This window comes from Chenopodium album, chromosome 26, assembly GCF_948465745.1.
Source record: "Chenopodium album chromosome 26, dcCheAlbu1.1, whole genome shotgun sequence".
Taxonomy (NCBI): domain Eukaryota; kingdom Viridiplantae; phylum Streptophyta; class Magnoliopsida; order Caryophyllales; family Amaranthaceae; genus Chenopodium; species Chenopodium album.
The window spans coordinates 19,989,993-20,006,211 of NC_137859.1; the positions used below are offsets into that span (position 1 = coordinate 19,989,993).

At 36.3% G+C, this 16,219-nt stretch overlaps 1 protein-coding gene across 1 annotated transcript; it reads left to right on the forward strand.

Annotated features, from left to right (window-relative positions):
• The first annotated feature begins 2,667 nt into the window (after positions 1-2,667).
• LOC145616595 (putative LRR receptor-like serine/threonine-protein kinase At1g67720) lies at positions 2,668-15,589 on the forward strand. The gene is made up of 15 exons (XM_081671347.1): positions 2,668-3,000; positions 4,104-4,635; positions 4,856-5,361; positions 5,551-5,683; positions 5,884-5,955; positions 6,061-6,129; positions 6,206-6,277; positions 6,358-6,423; positions 7,711-7,871; positions 7,972-8,213; positions 10,211-10,337; positions 10,414-10,482; positions 10,576-10,762; positions 12,923-13,058; positions 15,026-15,589. Exons 1-15 carry the CDS (start codon positions 2,901-2,903, stop codon positions 15,359-15,361), a joined length of 2,808 nt encoding a protein of 935 aa, XP_081527473.1. The 5' UTR covers positions 2,668-2,900; the 3' UTR covers positions 15,362-15,589.
• The last annotated feature ends 630 nt before the right edge of the window (positions 15,590-16,219 follow it).

The window sequence follows — 16,219 nt, forward strand, 5'->3', positions numbered from 1 at the left end:
GTTTTATCGCTTTCATTTTTGTTCGCCTTTGATTTTATTTAGTTGATCCATACCCTAGATTTTGATATTCAATCCCACTCAACAAAAATTAGCATAAACAGAAATCAAAGCCTAATTTTCTGCTTAAACCTACCCCAATTCGTGCTCAAATTCCTCCTCTTTCGACGTGTCAAAACCGAAGAACTTTTAAGGCTTTCAAGAGGGCTGCTTGGGTGCGTGTTTGTGCGTGTTATTGATGATGTTTGTACTTAGTAGTGCTGTCCTTTTCTTCTTGTTTTGGTGCCTTATACATCAAGGTAACTAGCCTTTCTTCCCTTATACATCAAGTTAACTAGCCTTTCTTCCCTTAGATTAGAAATGCTAGGTTTTAGAGTTAGATTATAGGATTGAATTCATGTTGGGTTAGGGTTAGTTTCAATTTTCGTATATGGTGATTATGTCAGTTTTTTGGATGGATTTTGCCTTGTTTTATGTGTTTTAAAACATGAACTTCATTCCTATATTGGGTTACTATCAATCCCTAATTGTTTCATGATGTTTTTTTATGTGTCAATGACCTTGTATGTGATGATCATGGCTGCTGCCGATGCTCTTGTAGTAGACGTGTAGTACCTGCAGTTTAAGAGCATGTCTATCTTCTTTTCTAAGGTTGTCTTGCGTCGTCGAGAACCTCTGAACCCGCTTCAGCAACGCAACAACCTCCTTCTCTAATTCCCCCAAGCGAAGAAAAGGAGAAGGGAATGAAACCATATCCAATCGCCCAATAACAAGCCTCATACTTTACCCGTTTCCGCTGAGCCGCATCAACCACCACCCGTCCAAGAATAAAGTCGGATAGCCCTGTCTGTGTCAAAGGAGAAGACCTTGGGAAATCGACACATACATCACGACCACAATCCCATGAATAAAGTAACACATCGGCAGGTTTAAGGGCCCCGTCATCTCCTCCAAACAACCCTATGTCAACCTCCTTTCTTCCTAAAATTCCAGATCTGTAGCAAATGTCAACAAGTGTATCCCGAATAACATTATGCCGATGTTTAATACCTACAATACCAGCACATAACACCGCGTGGTCGCCGAAAATATCTCCAGTAAAAACCCGAGAACAAGCAGAGCACGGTGTCGAGACAGACAATGATGGAACGCCCATCCGGTAAAACAACACACATCGGTATGTCTTTGCGTTAATCGTCTGACCCAACCCAGAAATAGCCAAGCAGAGGTGTGATCTCCCTGCTGCGATTTCCACAATGCCGACTGACGAGGAGACAAAGAAAAGGCAGATTCTGCAGGATCAATAAACTTTGTGAAATATATATCTGCCAATTTTTTCATGAGTTTAGGGGCAGCGACTTCACAAGGATTGATAATAATAATAATAATAATAATAATAATAATAATAATAATAATAATAATAATATTAACACAGCATGGGCTTTCTAACTTTTATCCTGGACGGGTAGTGACTGATGCGGCCAATCGGAAGCGAGTCAAGTCCGAATCCAATTGTCAAGCAATTGGATATGACTTCCTTCCTTTCTCTTTCACTTCTCTTGGGGAGTTAAAAAAGGACGCTGTTGCATTGCTGAAGCAGATCAAGAAGTTCTCGAAGACTCAAGACATTGGGGCGCGTGCTGCAAATCATATCTTTACTAGGGTAGGCTTTGCTATAGCTAGAGGAGTGGGGACCCAGATTGTATTGTATGACTTTTGTTTTAGAGATATAATAATAATAATTAATAATGATAACGATGATAATAATAATAATAATAATAATAATAATAATAATCTATTTATAAATTAACTAAAAGAACAACCGCTGACATCATATTGTCCACGTGGCAGCTTTATAAGAAAAATTTTCCAGCCTAACGTCATTATATTTTCTTTGGTTTCAAATTTCAAATTTAATTTCTCCTCCTCTCAATTTATCTATACTCTTTAATTTATTTACTTTTCTTCTATCATCAACTATTGGTATCTAATACATCTTTCCCTTATGCTTCATCGAACAAAATACTTTGATGTATACATTTTTTCTATTTTCCTGTATATATTACAAGTTTAAAATCATTATTTATTTGTTTAATTAAATTCGTATATTAAAAATCTAACTTTTATGTATGTGCTTAAATTTTCATATTCGGTTTGTTCTTCTTCAAAATTAATTTTATAAAATTAGCATTTACAACTAATGGTTATATCTTAACAATTTTTCTGATACGTAATAATACATAAAATATATATACTCTATATTTCCGTGCATCGTACGGGACTAATCTACTAATAATAATAAAGCTCTACTCTGTCTAGAAGCTCAAAAGAACCGGGCCTAAGTTTCTCCTAATTTCCTCCTTGTATCATTTAAAACAAAAACTTGAGAGAATCCCCTCATTATTTATATGAAGCGAGAGAATTTCCAGCTCTAATCCTTCTTTAAGTATATCTAATCCCATATTTAATCATTTAATCTTGACTTAGAGTTAGTGAGATGCTGAGAGTAGCAGAAGAATGTTTTTAATTCAAAAACATTGTTGTTTTGCTCCATTAATACACTGAAATTTAAATATCATACAGTACTTATCTCAGAAGTTTGTTAATAAAAGATAAAAATATAATAACAATAATAAAAATTTCCTAATAAAAGTAATATGAATGCTGCGCTGTGAAAACAAACACCCCACTCTCCATAAAACTCCACTCTCTTCCTTCCCTTACTGTAATTATATGAGAGAGATTGAAGCTTTGCTTTTAGTTTTCAATAATTTAAAATTTCTATTGATTGATTTAAAATGTGAACTTTTTCGTTGTTTTATCAGCTTTTCACTTTTACTACTTTTTTCTCATTTTATACCTCCATTTAATTTGGGGTTTTTTGTAACATTTTTCCATTTTTCATGTTTTTCTCTGAAAAAATGGCGATTTGGATTTCTGGGTTTTCCATTTTCATCTCTTTTTTGCTGTTTCATGTCTGTTTTAGCGATGCCCAGATGACAGGTAAAACTTTTTAGTTGTTTGATTTATTCAATTTGTTTGCTTTATTATTCTTGTTTTTGTTAAAAGTTGTTCTGGTTTTTTTTTTTTTTTCATCTTAGTAATTTAAGACTGTTTTTGTAGTGCTTATGTTAATAACTTACATGAATTGTTAATGGGTTTTTACTTAAAAAGAAAATCTTGGCAATTACAACTGAAGCATGCACTACTTTGTACGTTTTAATTATAAGAAATTTAGTCGTTGTTGTATAAAAATTGTCAATTATTTCGGATTTATTTCTATATTAGTTGAATGATATGGTAGTTGGTTGATGCTAAATTGAATGATATTGTAGTTGAATGATATTATAAGCTCTTGGTGGTTCATTGTTTATGTTTTTTTTTTTTTTTTTTTTTTTTTTTTTTTTTTTTTTTTTTTTATGGAAAATTCTGTGCTTTATAGGATTTGCGGAAAGATTATTATAAGATGTAGAATTGTAGATAGCTCATTTGATTGTGCTGATTTTAACATAAATCCGGCTCTAAATTGCCCTTATTGTCACCAGTTAGCTGGGCGCGTATATAAGATTTTGAGTAGGCAAGATTATAGTAAGCACTAAGCAGCATTTGACTGTGGTGTCGTTTGTTCTGCTGCCAACTAGGATACTTGCTGAGAATTTTATCTATCAGAATTATCTCCTTATATTAGCACCACTAAAATAGTATCATATGACCAAACAATTTGATAGATAATTCAAAGTGGAGGATACTTAACATGATTATTGGAAGAATTGAACGACTAGTGATATAGGTCAACATGATTTGAACCCTTTCTCTCCTCAAAGTTAGAAATTCACGTATCATGTAGCTAACCCTTCTCTCATAATTACTATATATGAGATCCATTTCATTGTGCACTACACTTGAAAAAAAGGATGCTTGTGGGTTGTGGCCGTTGGCTTGTAGCTGCTGGGCAATCCCTTTTGTAAAACAATATGTTGCGGTCGATTTAATTGTTGAAATCCTTTTCGAACAATGTCGAATCGTAGTGATGGTACGATGTTAGTTATTTTAGCTGCATCTAGTTGGTGCTGGTTTGTTGTCTTAACATTCTGTAACATATGCAGGATTTGTGAGTCTTGATTGTGGAGGTACAGATAGTCACACTGACAAACTTGGTATTCAATGGGTTCCTGATGACCAAATTAGATTCGGACAGACATCTAATATATCTAATCCAGATGAAACACGGACACAGTATATGAAAGTAAGATACTTCCCTAATGATAACAGGAAGTACTGCTACACTCTGAATGTAACAAGCAGGACTAGGTTCCTAGTGAGAGCCACATTCTTATATGGAAACTTCGACAACAACAATGTTTATCCAAAGTTTGACGTTTCAATTGGGGCAACCCCTTGGTCCACCATTGTCATCTCAGATGCTACTACTGTGGAGGTGATTGAAATGATATTTCTTGCTGCTGAGCCAACAATAAGTGTGTGCTTATCCAATGCTACAACAGGGCTGCCCTTTATCTCTACACTTGAGCTTCGGCAATTCAATGGTTCAATGTACATAACAGATTATGAAAATCAGTACTACATGAGTGTATCTGCCAGAATTAATTTTGGGGCGGATAGTGCAGATCCTGTGAGGTAATAACATCTCCAATTAATTATAACATACCCACAGATTGTGATCTTCATCAGTTTTACCTATGTGCCAATAATAGATAAATGTGATTTGTATTCTAATTGAAAGTTGAAATAGATTTATATTTGTTCAGAAATTTAGAAGTGCTGCAGTTCTTAGAGCTTAATTTTATCTTCTGTGTAATCCGTGGAACAACATAATGTGAATTTTGGTTTTTTTCAGGTATCCTGATGATCCATATGATAGAATATGGGAATCTGACTCTCTGAAGAAACCGAATTATCTAGTTGATGTTGCTGCAGGCACTGAGAAAATTTCAACAAAGATGCCAATCGATGTTAGTGGAGATGACCGACCACCTCAGAAAGTGATGCAAACAGCTGTAGTAGGCAGAAACGGAACATTGTCATACCGCTTAAACTTAGATGGCTTTCCTGGTGGTGGGTGGGCCTTCTCATATTTTGCAGAAATTGAAGACATAGGTCCGACTGATGTAAGGAAATTTAGGCTCATGCTTCCTGATGCACCTCAGGTTTCTAAAGCAGCTGTAAATATCCTTGAAAATGCTCAAGGAAAGGACCGTCTCTATGAGCCTGGATTCCAAAATTTGACCCTCCCTTTTGTGATGTCCTTTAAGTTTGTCAAGACATCTGATTCTACATTGGGGCCTCTCGTGAATGCTATGGAGATCAATAAGTATGTCAAGAAAAGTGGCGGTACTTTGGATGGTAAGTGATATTTTATGCTTATTTGTCTTTCTTTGTCAAAGAGGCATGGGGTCATTTTGGATTTTGGTTTTCCATTTGTGGTATTGATTGTTTGTTGATAATAATTTGCTATAAAACCTATTGCTCTAAAGCTAATATAACCAGATAATACATGCTGTACATCTGATATGGCTTTGGATGGGTCTTCAGGTTCTACTATAGCAAAACTTGTTTCACCTTACTTATCTGCTGATTGGGCTCAAGAAGGCGGTGATCCATGCCTGCCTGTTCCTTGGTCATGGTTGGAGTGCAACTCAGACCCTCAGCCACTTATAACTGCAATGTAGGTGTATCTTTGTTTCTTCTTTTCTCCTTTATGTTCCTTTCTTTGTGGCTTGAGCTGATGGAGCATCCATATTTTGGAGATATATATCACGTGCTATTCCCATGGTTACAGTGATTTCGTTTGAGACCAGACTCTAGTCAAGCAGCCTCGTGGCCTGGATTATTGTCTGATGAAATTTTATCTTTGATTCCTTGCAGTCATTTATCGAAGAAAAATTTGACTGGAAATATCCCTTCAGAAATTACAAACTTGGGTGGTTTGATTGAGCTGTAAGATATATAATTCACACCATTTTTAAATCTATGAAGCATAAGTTGTGCTTGTTTTGGAGTAGTTGTTGAATCTAATATATTCTCCTGTTACTATGACTGCAGATGGCTTGATGGGAATTCACTAACTGGACCAATTCCTGATTTTAGTGGCTGTCCGAACTTGAAAACAATGTATACCTAATTCCCTGTAATCATGTGAAGTAATGTTTCCATTTAAACTTTTACTGATGTTCTTTGTGTATTGTAGTCATCTGGAGAACAACCAGTTGACTGGTTCAGTTCCATCGTCCTTGGGTGATCTGCATAATTTAAGAGAAGTGTATGCTCCATGCTTGGATTTCTATCTGATTGAATGCTTGTCTTTAGGAAGTCACTAATGCATGAACCTAATGGGTGCAGGTACTTGCAAAATAATAAGCTGCGTGGAACATTGCCGTCTGGCCTTCCTAATAACCTTGTTTTGAAGTAAGTAATGTCTCTTCTTTATATGACTATATAAAAATTCATGGTTTAGCCTGAATGAAACGTAATAAGATAAACGATTTCGGTGGAATTAAGATCTGACCTTAACAATAAGAGAGTGAAGTTTACAATTAGATCTCATATTTACGCCCCGGGATTGAAAAGGAAAGATCTAAGTTTGTGTATCTAGTGCTTGTTAACTATATTGCAATTATGAAGACTTGTCAATGTTAATCGTTTAAATAGATTAATCTGTAAAAAAGATGCCAATTATGTTTTGCTTTTTCAATGTCTACTTTCCATGACAAGTTCTTGATGAAAATAATCAGTAGGTACACTTCTAAACGGGCTTCCATATTTTAGTCACGAATAATTGTCACAATGCATTTTACTTTTGATAGGAAAATTGATGTGTTTATAGTACAACTTATAAAGAAGGTATAAGTACAATTGCAGTTTTATCTCCTGTAAGCAGCACTAGAATTGCCTTTTATGCTTGCCGTTGCTTTTGAATTTACTCTTTGCTCCTTGTCATCTAGGTCAATTTGTGATTACTGATTAGCTTTAACTTTCAGTCTCATTTTATGCTCAAATACAACTCCACCATCATGCTGTCTTGTGCAAAGTCTAGGAGCTATCAACCAAGAATTGCTTTATTCTGTAAGGATTTGGCAATTTTTTCCTAAAGAGGTATTATGAGCGCCAGTAAGAGGGACATCTTAGATATTCAGTGATTTCAGTCCCTTTCCTTTTAGGGCACAGTGCTCATTATAAATTCACTTAGCATTGGTATTAGAAGCTCAATCCTTCATGGTTATCTATGGTATAAGAGGGACTGGTTTGAGGAAAACAAACTTTCTCAGAAATTAACACTTACCTGAGCATAGTCGCACAGTTATTCTTTCACTTTTGAGTTTTGAGAGACGCAAACTTCCTGTGTATTTTAATTGAAACAAACACCTTAAAGTTCAAAGTACTGGAGGGTTGAGAGACTGAGGGTATGGATTTCTTTATAGTCTCTGGCAACAGTTTTTGATGAGTAAATTCTTCACTGGAAACTTGAGTTCTGCAGAAATTGTCTCTGTGAAGGATTGTGTACATGATATATCTGAACACTCTGGCCCTTCCCCCCAACTGCCCCCTTCCCCAAACCCTCACTCTTAATATCCAGTACTCCATTGTGAGATTTGTTTTCTATTTCTCAGGTTGATTAGCAAATTTGTTGTATGACTGACCCGATGCACCCTGCTTTCTATATATTGACACATTTAATTATAATAATTTTCTTAGTATCACTGGAAATGCTGGTCTTCATAAAGCAAGCAGAAGTTCTAGGACTGGTGTAGTTGTTGGAACTACAATTGGCGCTGTTGTTCTTCTCATAGCAACTATTCTATCATATCTATTCCTGCGCAAAGGAAAGAAGTCTAAAAAAAGATATAGTGACCAAGGTCTGATGCTGAATATACTCTGTAATCTCTCCCCTATTTTTAATTTTGTGCTATACTGTAGTTTTTTATGACTTTTGTTTGTATGATTATTGAGTTTCAGCTCGCCTTGGGAATATTCTTCCATCTCAGAAGTTATCTTCTTCCTTGGAGAGCACTGCAACAGAAGCTGCTCATTGCTTCACTTTTTCAGAATTGCAAGAAGCTACAAAGGATTTTGAGAGAAAAATTGGCTCTGGAGGTTATGGGGTGGTGTACTATGGTAAATTAAAAGATGGACGAGAAATCGCAGTCAAAGTTCTAACTAGTAACTCCTTCCAGGGAAGACGAGAATTCTCAAACGAGGTACTTTTTTCTCAACTAAACGGTCCTATTGAGGGAAACTCTTGGCAATTCAAATAATATTTTTGATGATGATAAACATTGAGAGAAAATCAATGTGAGAAATTGAGATTAGGGGCACGCATCCAATCATCCATGTAATCATTAAATTTTTCCTGTATTCTGGCCAAGGGCTTTTACTAAAATTTTCATTGATTTGTTGAGGCCCTAGTACAAAACCTGGTGAAGGAAGCCAGGACACTTGCAACTTGGCTATCCTTTTGTATATCTTAAATCTATGATTGAGTTCAAGCTCAAGACTCTAATGAAATTATGTGTGAATTACATCTCTTGTGTCAGGATTAGTTGAAAACAACTATTACGTGCAATAATGCAATCCCCCCCCCCCCCCCCCCCCCCCCCCCCCCTCTCTTTTTTAGCACAGTTAGAAGAAGGCTTTACAAGCATTCTAGCGCCTTGCATTTCAGGACCTCCCAGTTAGGTCTGTCTGCATCCAGCTTTGTCAAAGACCCTGTCCATTGACCCAATAATCTGTAATGACTCCCAAGCTTTAACCCTAGAGGGAAGTTTTTGGTAAGCAGCAATGATGCTCATTAGCAACTGCTCATAGGCTAATGTGAGGCCTTTTTTGGCATTATTAGGAGCTTGTTTCACCTTTGATATATAACAACTTTGACAATATATCTAATTTGGAATTACTATTGTACTTCTTACATTGTAGTACTTGAATTCATATTACATATGTTAGGACCTGGATGTTCTTGTATACTTCCTCCTTTTTTTTCTCTTGTTTTCCTAGTGATGAAGCACTTTGATTTTTACAGTATTGTTGAGATGAATCTAATAGGTCCCATATTGCTGTGTTATTACTCAAGTATAAATCACAAAAAAAATAGGGAAATTAAAGTATGTGAATAGTGTATGAATCAAAGTGCTTCACTGTAAAAAAACAAAGAAACTATAGTAGCAGAGTGCAAAAACTTTATGTTTCATTATTGTTATATCATTTAAGGGTTTTTTTTTGGTGGGCGGGGGACTGGGGGAGTGGATAGAGTATAGTTAAGAGTTGTTTGACAATTTTAATTTGCTAGCTTAGCTATATTTTCTTCTATATGAATTGGTTACAAACATCGTTTCTTTTGTTTATGTGAGACAAGTTTATCTTAGAACCCATTTAGGTGTCTCTTTTAATAAGGGTGGTATCAACCAAAAAAAATTATTTTCTAGACAAAAGGTTCTTGAGAATTAGTAATCTGGCAATTATCAAGTAAATAAGATGCTGAGGCTAAATTCAAATAATTTATATGTAGTTACATCATTATGACGCCAATGCCTCTTATGAGGCTCTCAAATAAAGAAAGTTTAAAGAGGTTGGGGATTGGGAATTGGGAGTTAAAGACAGTGCTACCCCAGCAAACAAATTTGTTTGAGCCTGTTTCAAGTATATTTGTCACATCCTTATCAGTTGTTCTACTGGCCCTTAACTTTTGGCCTAGAATATTTCAAATTTTCCATGAACTTGAAACTTTCAGAGTACCTTATGCTGAGTTCTGATTTCATATAATGATCCATTACTAAAAGCCTAGTTCAAGATGATGAATGTGCAATGTTCTGAAAGGGCAAATTAAAGTTGGTATGAAGTATGAACATGCGCTTAATGATGATTTCCTGGTAGAATTATTCAGGGCTTCAGGCTCATCCACTTATTAAGATAGTAGAAGACACTTGCAATGTAAATTCAACAATCATAGATAGCCACACACACACACACACACAAAAAAAAAAAAAAAAAAAAAAAAAAAAAAAAAAAAAAAAAAAAAAAAAAAACTCAGTTGAGGAAAATATATGTTAGGAAATATTAGAGATGATTTTATCTAGTTTAAGAGCAAGCTTTGTCAGTTGTCCCTTCTAGCCTTCCTTTCATAATAGCTTGTGAATTTGATTCTTGATTTATATATCATGGCTGATAGATATGGTTTGTTCATTTCCATGTGACCCAGGTGACTCTCCTCTCAAGGATTCACCACAGAAATCTGGTTCAGTTTCTAGGATATTGCCAAGAAGATGGAAAAAGCATCCTTGTTTACGAGTTCATGCACAATGGAACTCTCAAAGAGCATCTTTATGGTAGTTATCCCCCCATAACTAAATTGAGTTAATACAACACAATATTTGCATTTTCCTCAGTTGCTTTGGATTTTAGGTCCTTTAACCCGAGAAAGGAGCATAAATTGGATCCAGCGCCTTGAGATTGCTGAAGATGCGGCAAGAGGTTTTATACTAGACATAAATATTCTGTTATGACTGTGAAACACAATTATTGTAGCGGAGCAGTGAAAGTGATAATCTACCTTTTGTATTTCAGGAATTGAATATCTTCACACGGGCTGTGTGCCAGCTATCATACATAGAGATTTAAAAACCAGCAACATTTTATTGGACAAGAATACAAGGGCCAAAGTTTCGGATTTTGGTCTCTCAAAACTTGCTGTGGATGGAGCTTCGCACGTATCAAGCATTGTCAGGGGCACTGTTGGTTATCTAGATCCAGAGTAAGATTACTATTGTCTTTTCGTTATCTTTTCTATAATGAAATATCTATCAATCAATCAAAGCCTTAATCCAATAAGTGGGGTTGGCTACATGAACCAAAAATGATTATTCCTTATAGTCATCCACGAAAATCTTCCTCCTCCAACCCTTACGATCAAAAACCTCATTCTCATGCAAATCCATTTGTTTTATATCCTTCCTAACTCCTTCGTGAATGGTTAGAACTTGGAACATTCACAGCGTGCCATCTTCTTCAAACTATTTTTTTATTTCAAAAAAAAATAAAAATAAATAATTTAACTCCTTTCTACATTATCCATTTTGATTAGTTGTTCATGAGTTTCTTAGATACAAGATAAGACTTTTAAAATTCAGATACACCTCTTTTTCATGGATCTGGGATTCAGCCATCATGATTTGCATTAAAGTGAATAAGATGCAGAATTTTCTTTCTTTTTGAGATTAAGTGGAGTCAGAACTGGTAAAATACCCCTGGAGTTCTTCTGAACTAGAAGAGAAGATTAATAACATAAGAGGAAGAAATATCCGGACCAAAGTGTTGGTTACATGAGATAGTATAGCTTGCCCTTTGGCAAGATATATTATCTCGTCTAGTTTCGTAAAGATTTATCAATATTAAAACAAAATCAAATACCATTCTTTGAGACCCTTTTCAGCTAGAGGAGGAAAGCTCTTTTTGCTTGGTGTTAATATTCTTGATTGCTTATGGTGGCTCAAGGAAATGTGCACTATTACTTCAAGGGTGAAATTGTGAACCAAATACAAGCCCATACAATTTCAAGTGCAAAAGTCTAATGAATAATAAAACATGTGACGTCCAATTGCAGACATAAAGCCACAACAAGTCTTATAAGAAAAAATCGGTGTTCACTTTATGTTCCATAAATACTTTTATGGATGTGCAGTATACAATAAGTTTTCTTGGGTTATTCCCTTCTACTTGGAGAAAGAGTTAAAATAAGACTATGGGGTACTATCTCACTTGAATTTCCATAGGGGTTATTTAAGCTTCAGCCTTGTATGATTTGTTTCATTTACTAGCACCCAGTTAGTGATAAATGGGTTTTATTTCAAGTAGAAGCTGTGTGAATTTTCGTGTGAATGAGGAGCAGAACACATGCACAAACACAATAGGGAAAAGCATTGGAAGAGAAATAATAAGTAATTTCTGTAAGCAGTTCTGGCTTTACGTTCAGATCAAGGGTAAAAACAGTTCCTATCGTTGGCAAATTTTGCCACCTCATTTATGCCATCTGTACTTACATGCCTAACAATTAAATAGTTGTTTTGCACTCCCTCTTCTTCTTCACCTTGAACCCCTTAATCCCGTTAGTGGGGTCGGCTACATGAACTAACATGAGGACTTCTCAGGAGGTCACCCATCCTAGTACTACTCTCAATCATTATGACTCATGTCAAGGGATGTGACAAACTTTTATACTGGCTGTCACTGGCCTACCGTAACCCTCCTCCTCTATCCAGGCTTGGGACTGGCAGCGAAAAACCCACTGGCGCAGTTTTGTTTTGCACTCCCAAATTGAATATTTTTTATCCATTCCTAATGTCCACTGACTACCATTGTGAAGTTGTGAGTGATGTTTATGGAGAGCTGTTGTTTCAAGGTTATTATTAAATGTTTGTGCATGCCTCTTTTCAACAACAACTGGCGTACCCACCAATTTAATTTTTAAGCTTAAATTTTTTTTCTCATTGAGGTTTCCACGTACATGCATGCTTAATATATATGATTGTGTGGGTTACTATAAATGCATTGTTTCTGTCCATATATTTCTAAATTAAGATTAATAGAACTTGCTCATTTGACAACATATACTGGGAAGTATGATTATATTTCTCTTCTCTGTGTGTATTTTCCCCTACATATAGTTACGTGTGCAACTAATTGAATTGAAGGTTTCCTTCTTGTGTACTCTGTTGGTTTCACTTTATTTAGTTTTGGTATGAACTGGCTCTATTGTAGGAACCCAAATGTATAAAATTTACGGTTTCTGTCAATTACCATACGCTTTTCATTAGTCTGTATTTTACGGAGTATTTCCATAATCTGTCAATCTGTCCACCCTTTTTTCCGCAAGAAAATTACTATATCACACAATGACTTCCCTGATGATCTGCAGGTATTATATCTCACAACAGTTGACTGACAAAAGTGATGTCTATAGTTTTGGTGTAATTTTGCTCGAGCTAATATCAGGGCAGGAAGCAATATCTAACGAAAGTTTTGGTGTTAACTGTCGGAACATAGTTCAATGGGTAAGTCTGGTGTATAACCATGCTCTCTTTATTGCCATTGCTCAAAAAGTCTGCATCATTGGCATCCAAATCTAAGTAGTAATTCATTGGTATTAGAAAGTGACATTAAATTAATTTTTTGATAGTCATAAGTGATATACAATATAGAATAAAAATATAGTTAGTTGCAGACTGAAAAGCAATATTTTAAGCATCGGGTGGTGCATAATAAGTTAGATTGATATGATTATTCTTTCAAAAACGAACTCTTGCGTTGCTAGACCTTGCTGATCATACCTATTCATGTGTCAAAATTTGTTGAAGGTAAACACTGGAATTGTAGTTTTATTGATACGGATATTATTTTATAATTCCTACGAATACTGTGAAAACAAAGGTTAATGCTACCTCCGTTTCGTATTATCTGCAACAAACTTGGTTGCACAATCCCCTAGACAAAATCTGCTAATTCTTGTTTAAGAAAACCAAGACATGTAATTAAAGCCAGGAGAGAGAACATGAAGGCATTTAATAAAAATGGAGCTCCACCCAAGAAACCACCACCAACAACACCCACCCTTTTCCCAACACCCCCCTAATACCACCAACATCCACCGCATGCAACCACCGCCAACATCCACCCTCTACCGGCACCATTTCCACCCTCTACCGGCGCCACCTAGCCTAACGATGCCTCCCCTCGACACCACCTCCATCCTCGCTGACCCCCGCCTCAACCGTGTGATCCACCATGAAACCACATTCAATCATCCAAAATCATATCAACCCTCCCCGAAAACCTCACCCACACTCTCAAAACTACTTTACTTACCCACCCCGAAACCGTATCCCATCAAACCGGAAAATTCCACCACCATGAAAACCACCCACTATCCAGCAAAAAAAACAACCAACAACCCAAAAATATGTACAAAAAATTGAAAACGGTAGATTATTACCTTCTAATCACCATCAAGGGCTTTATTTGGTCAAATTTGACCAAGAACACTCTAGATCTAAATTTGACCATAAAACCCTCAACCTTTGATGGTGGTTATGTGTTTGGATCGTTAGATTGTCAGTCAATTGTGAAAGAAGAGAGAGAGAGAGAGAGATGAGTTTGGTGGTGGTGGTCGGGGGAGTTTGGTGGTGACGGTCGGAAGTCGGAGGTGAACGCTGGTTGTGGTGGTAGATGGTAAAGTTTGGTGGTGACGGTCGGAGGTCGGAGGTGAACGTTGGTTGAGGTGGTTGATGGTAAAGTTTGTGGGAGGAGTAAGAAGATGAGCAAAGGGTTACTGTGGAAGTCTTGATTCTGAAAATTGTTGAGTTGATTTGGTAATTGAATGGTGGTGGTTGGGACTTGAGAGGTTTATTTAATTTGATTTACTTTAAGGTTGATTAATTTGTGTTAGTAAACTAACAAGTCTGATTTTAGTCTTTAATTTTGATATGGAAATTTTAAGTAAGGGTAATATAGGAATTTCATACAAAATATTTTACTGTAAAAGGAAAGTTTTAGTTGTTGCATCCGTTTTTGGAAAATGTAGCAGATAATACAAAACGGAAGTAGTATTGATAAAGTTAGACCACAACAATAAAATGTCTTATATTTTTGGAAGTGAACAATTAGTACTCTAGTTTAAGTATGCTAACAGATAATCGAGAGATGCTCAAAATGGCAAGTCTCGTACACTCATACAGACATACTATGACTGTCTTCTATGACTTAGTACAGAACCGAGTAATCAAAGCTGGCCTGATCCCTTGCACTGTCACCCGTTGCAATAGTGGATGGGCTGATCCAACCAAGTCATCATATCAATCACATTTCCACTTTCAGATTGCCTGAAATTAAACATATATTGTGCTAAGGAATGATGATGTGGCTGAAAAGCATAGTGCATATTGCATGAGCTACCTTCTAGTATTCAAAGTGAATTTACTGTTTATGCAGCTGAGCTGTAATTCTGACTGCCTTATACTTTCAGGCTAAAATGCACATTGAAAGTGGTGACATCCAAGGAATAATTGATCCCTCGTTGAGAGATGAATATGACATCCAATCTATGTGGAAGATAGCTGAGAAAGCCCTTTTGTGTGTCCAAGCTCATGGCCATATGAGACCATCAATGTCAGAAGTGCTCAAAGAGGTACAAGATGCTATCATGATCGAGAAGGAAACGCAGGCTGCAAGAGAAGGCAACTCTGATAACATCTCCAGACAATCCTTGCACTCCTCCATCCACTTAGGTTCCATGGACTTGGGGCCAACAGATAGTTACTTGTCAATAGATGAGTCCATTGCTAGGCCAACTGCGCGGTAGCTATTTAACATATATCCATCTAGTGACACTTTTTTTGGTATATTTATTCTACGCTTCAAATTTTGTTGGTTCTTCTGTGAAGCTGCTCAGATGAGAGGGTGTTCTAGAATGTAGAGCTTGTCCCTCGTGCAAAACACGGTTGCAGTCAGGTTGTAAATTGGGTACGTGACACATGCACATATATTTCTTCAAGTTAGTGGTTTATGCTTAATCTGTGTGTTTATATACTCCCTGTCAGAGTTAGTTGACACCATAACATTGTAATTTGACAGACCAATGCGATGATACATATTACTCTCTCCATCCTTATTTAGTTGACACATTTTCCTTACAAAACCTTCCCAATATAGTTAACACTCTCTGTCCCTTTTAGTACCAGTTAAAGTGTGTCAACTAATTAGGAACGGGAGAGTAATTTGGTTGCATGGCATCGTTGAGATTTTGATTTTTTTTTAAAAAAAAGCTTTTTGGAAAAAAATCCAGAACATGTTCAGGGTTTTACTCATAAGAAACAAAAACGGAAAAAAAATTATATTGGTTCAACATATTTCGTTTCAGAAAAAGAACAGTATTGCGCTTAGTCTAGTGCTTAGCCTGTTAACCAAATGTGCCATTCTGCTGCCTTGTCCTGTGACACAACTGCTCAAACAACAGTTCCATTACTGAAGGCAGTCTGGGCAGCACCACTACCAAGCCTCCACTATCAATTGAGCTTGACTTAGTTGGAGGGAAACTATGGTAGACTGATAGTGGCTTCATCATCTATAAAATGGAGTAACCATGACAGGTTGACAACAATCAACTATAATGATAACTTTTTGCAATGGTTAAAGACTTGGGTGAAGGCGGTGCCACAAT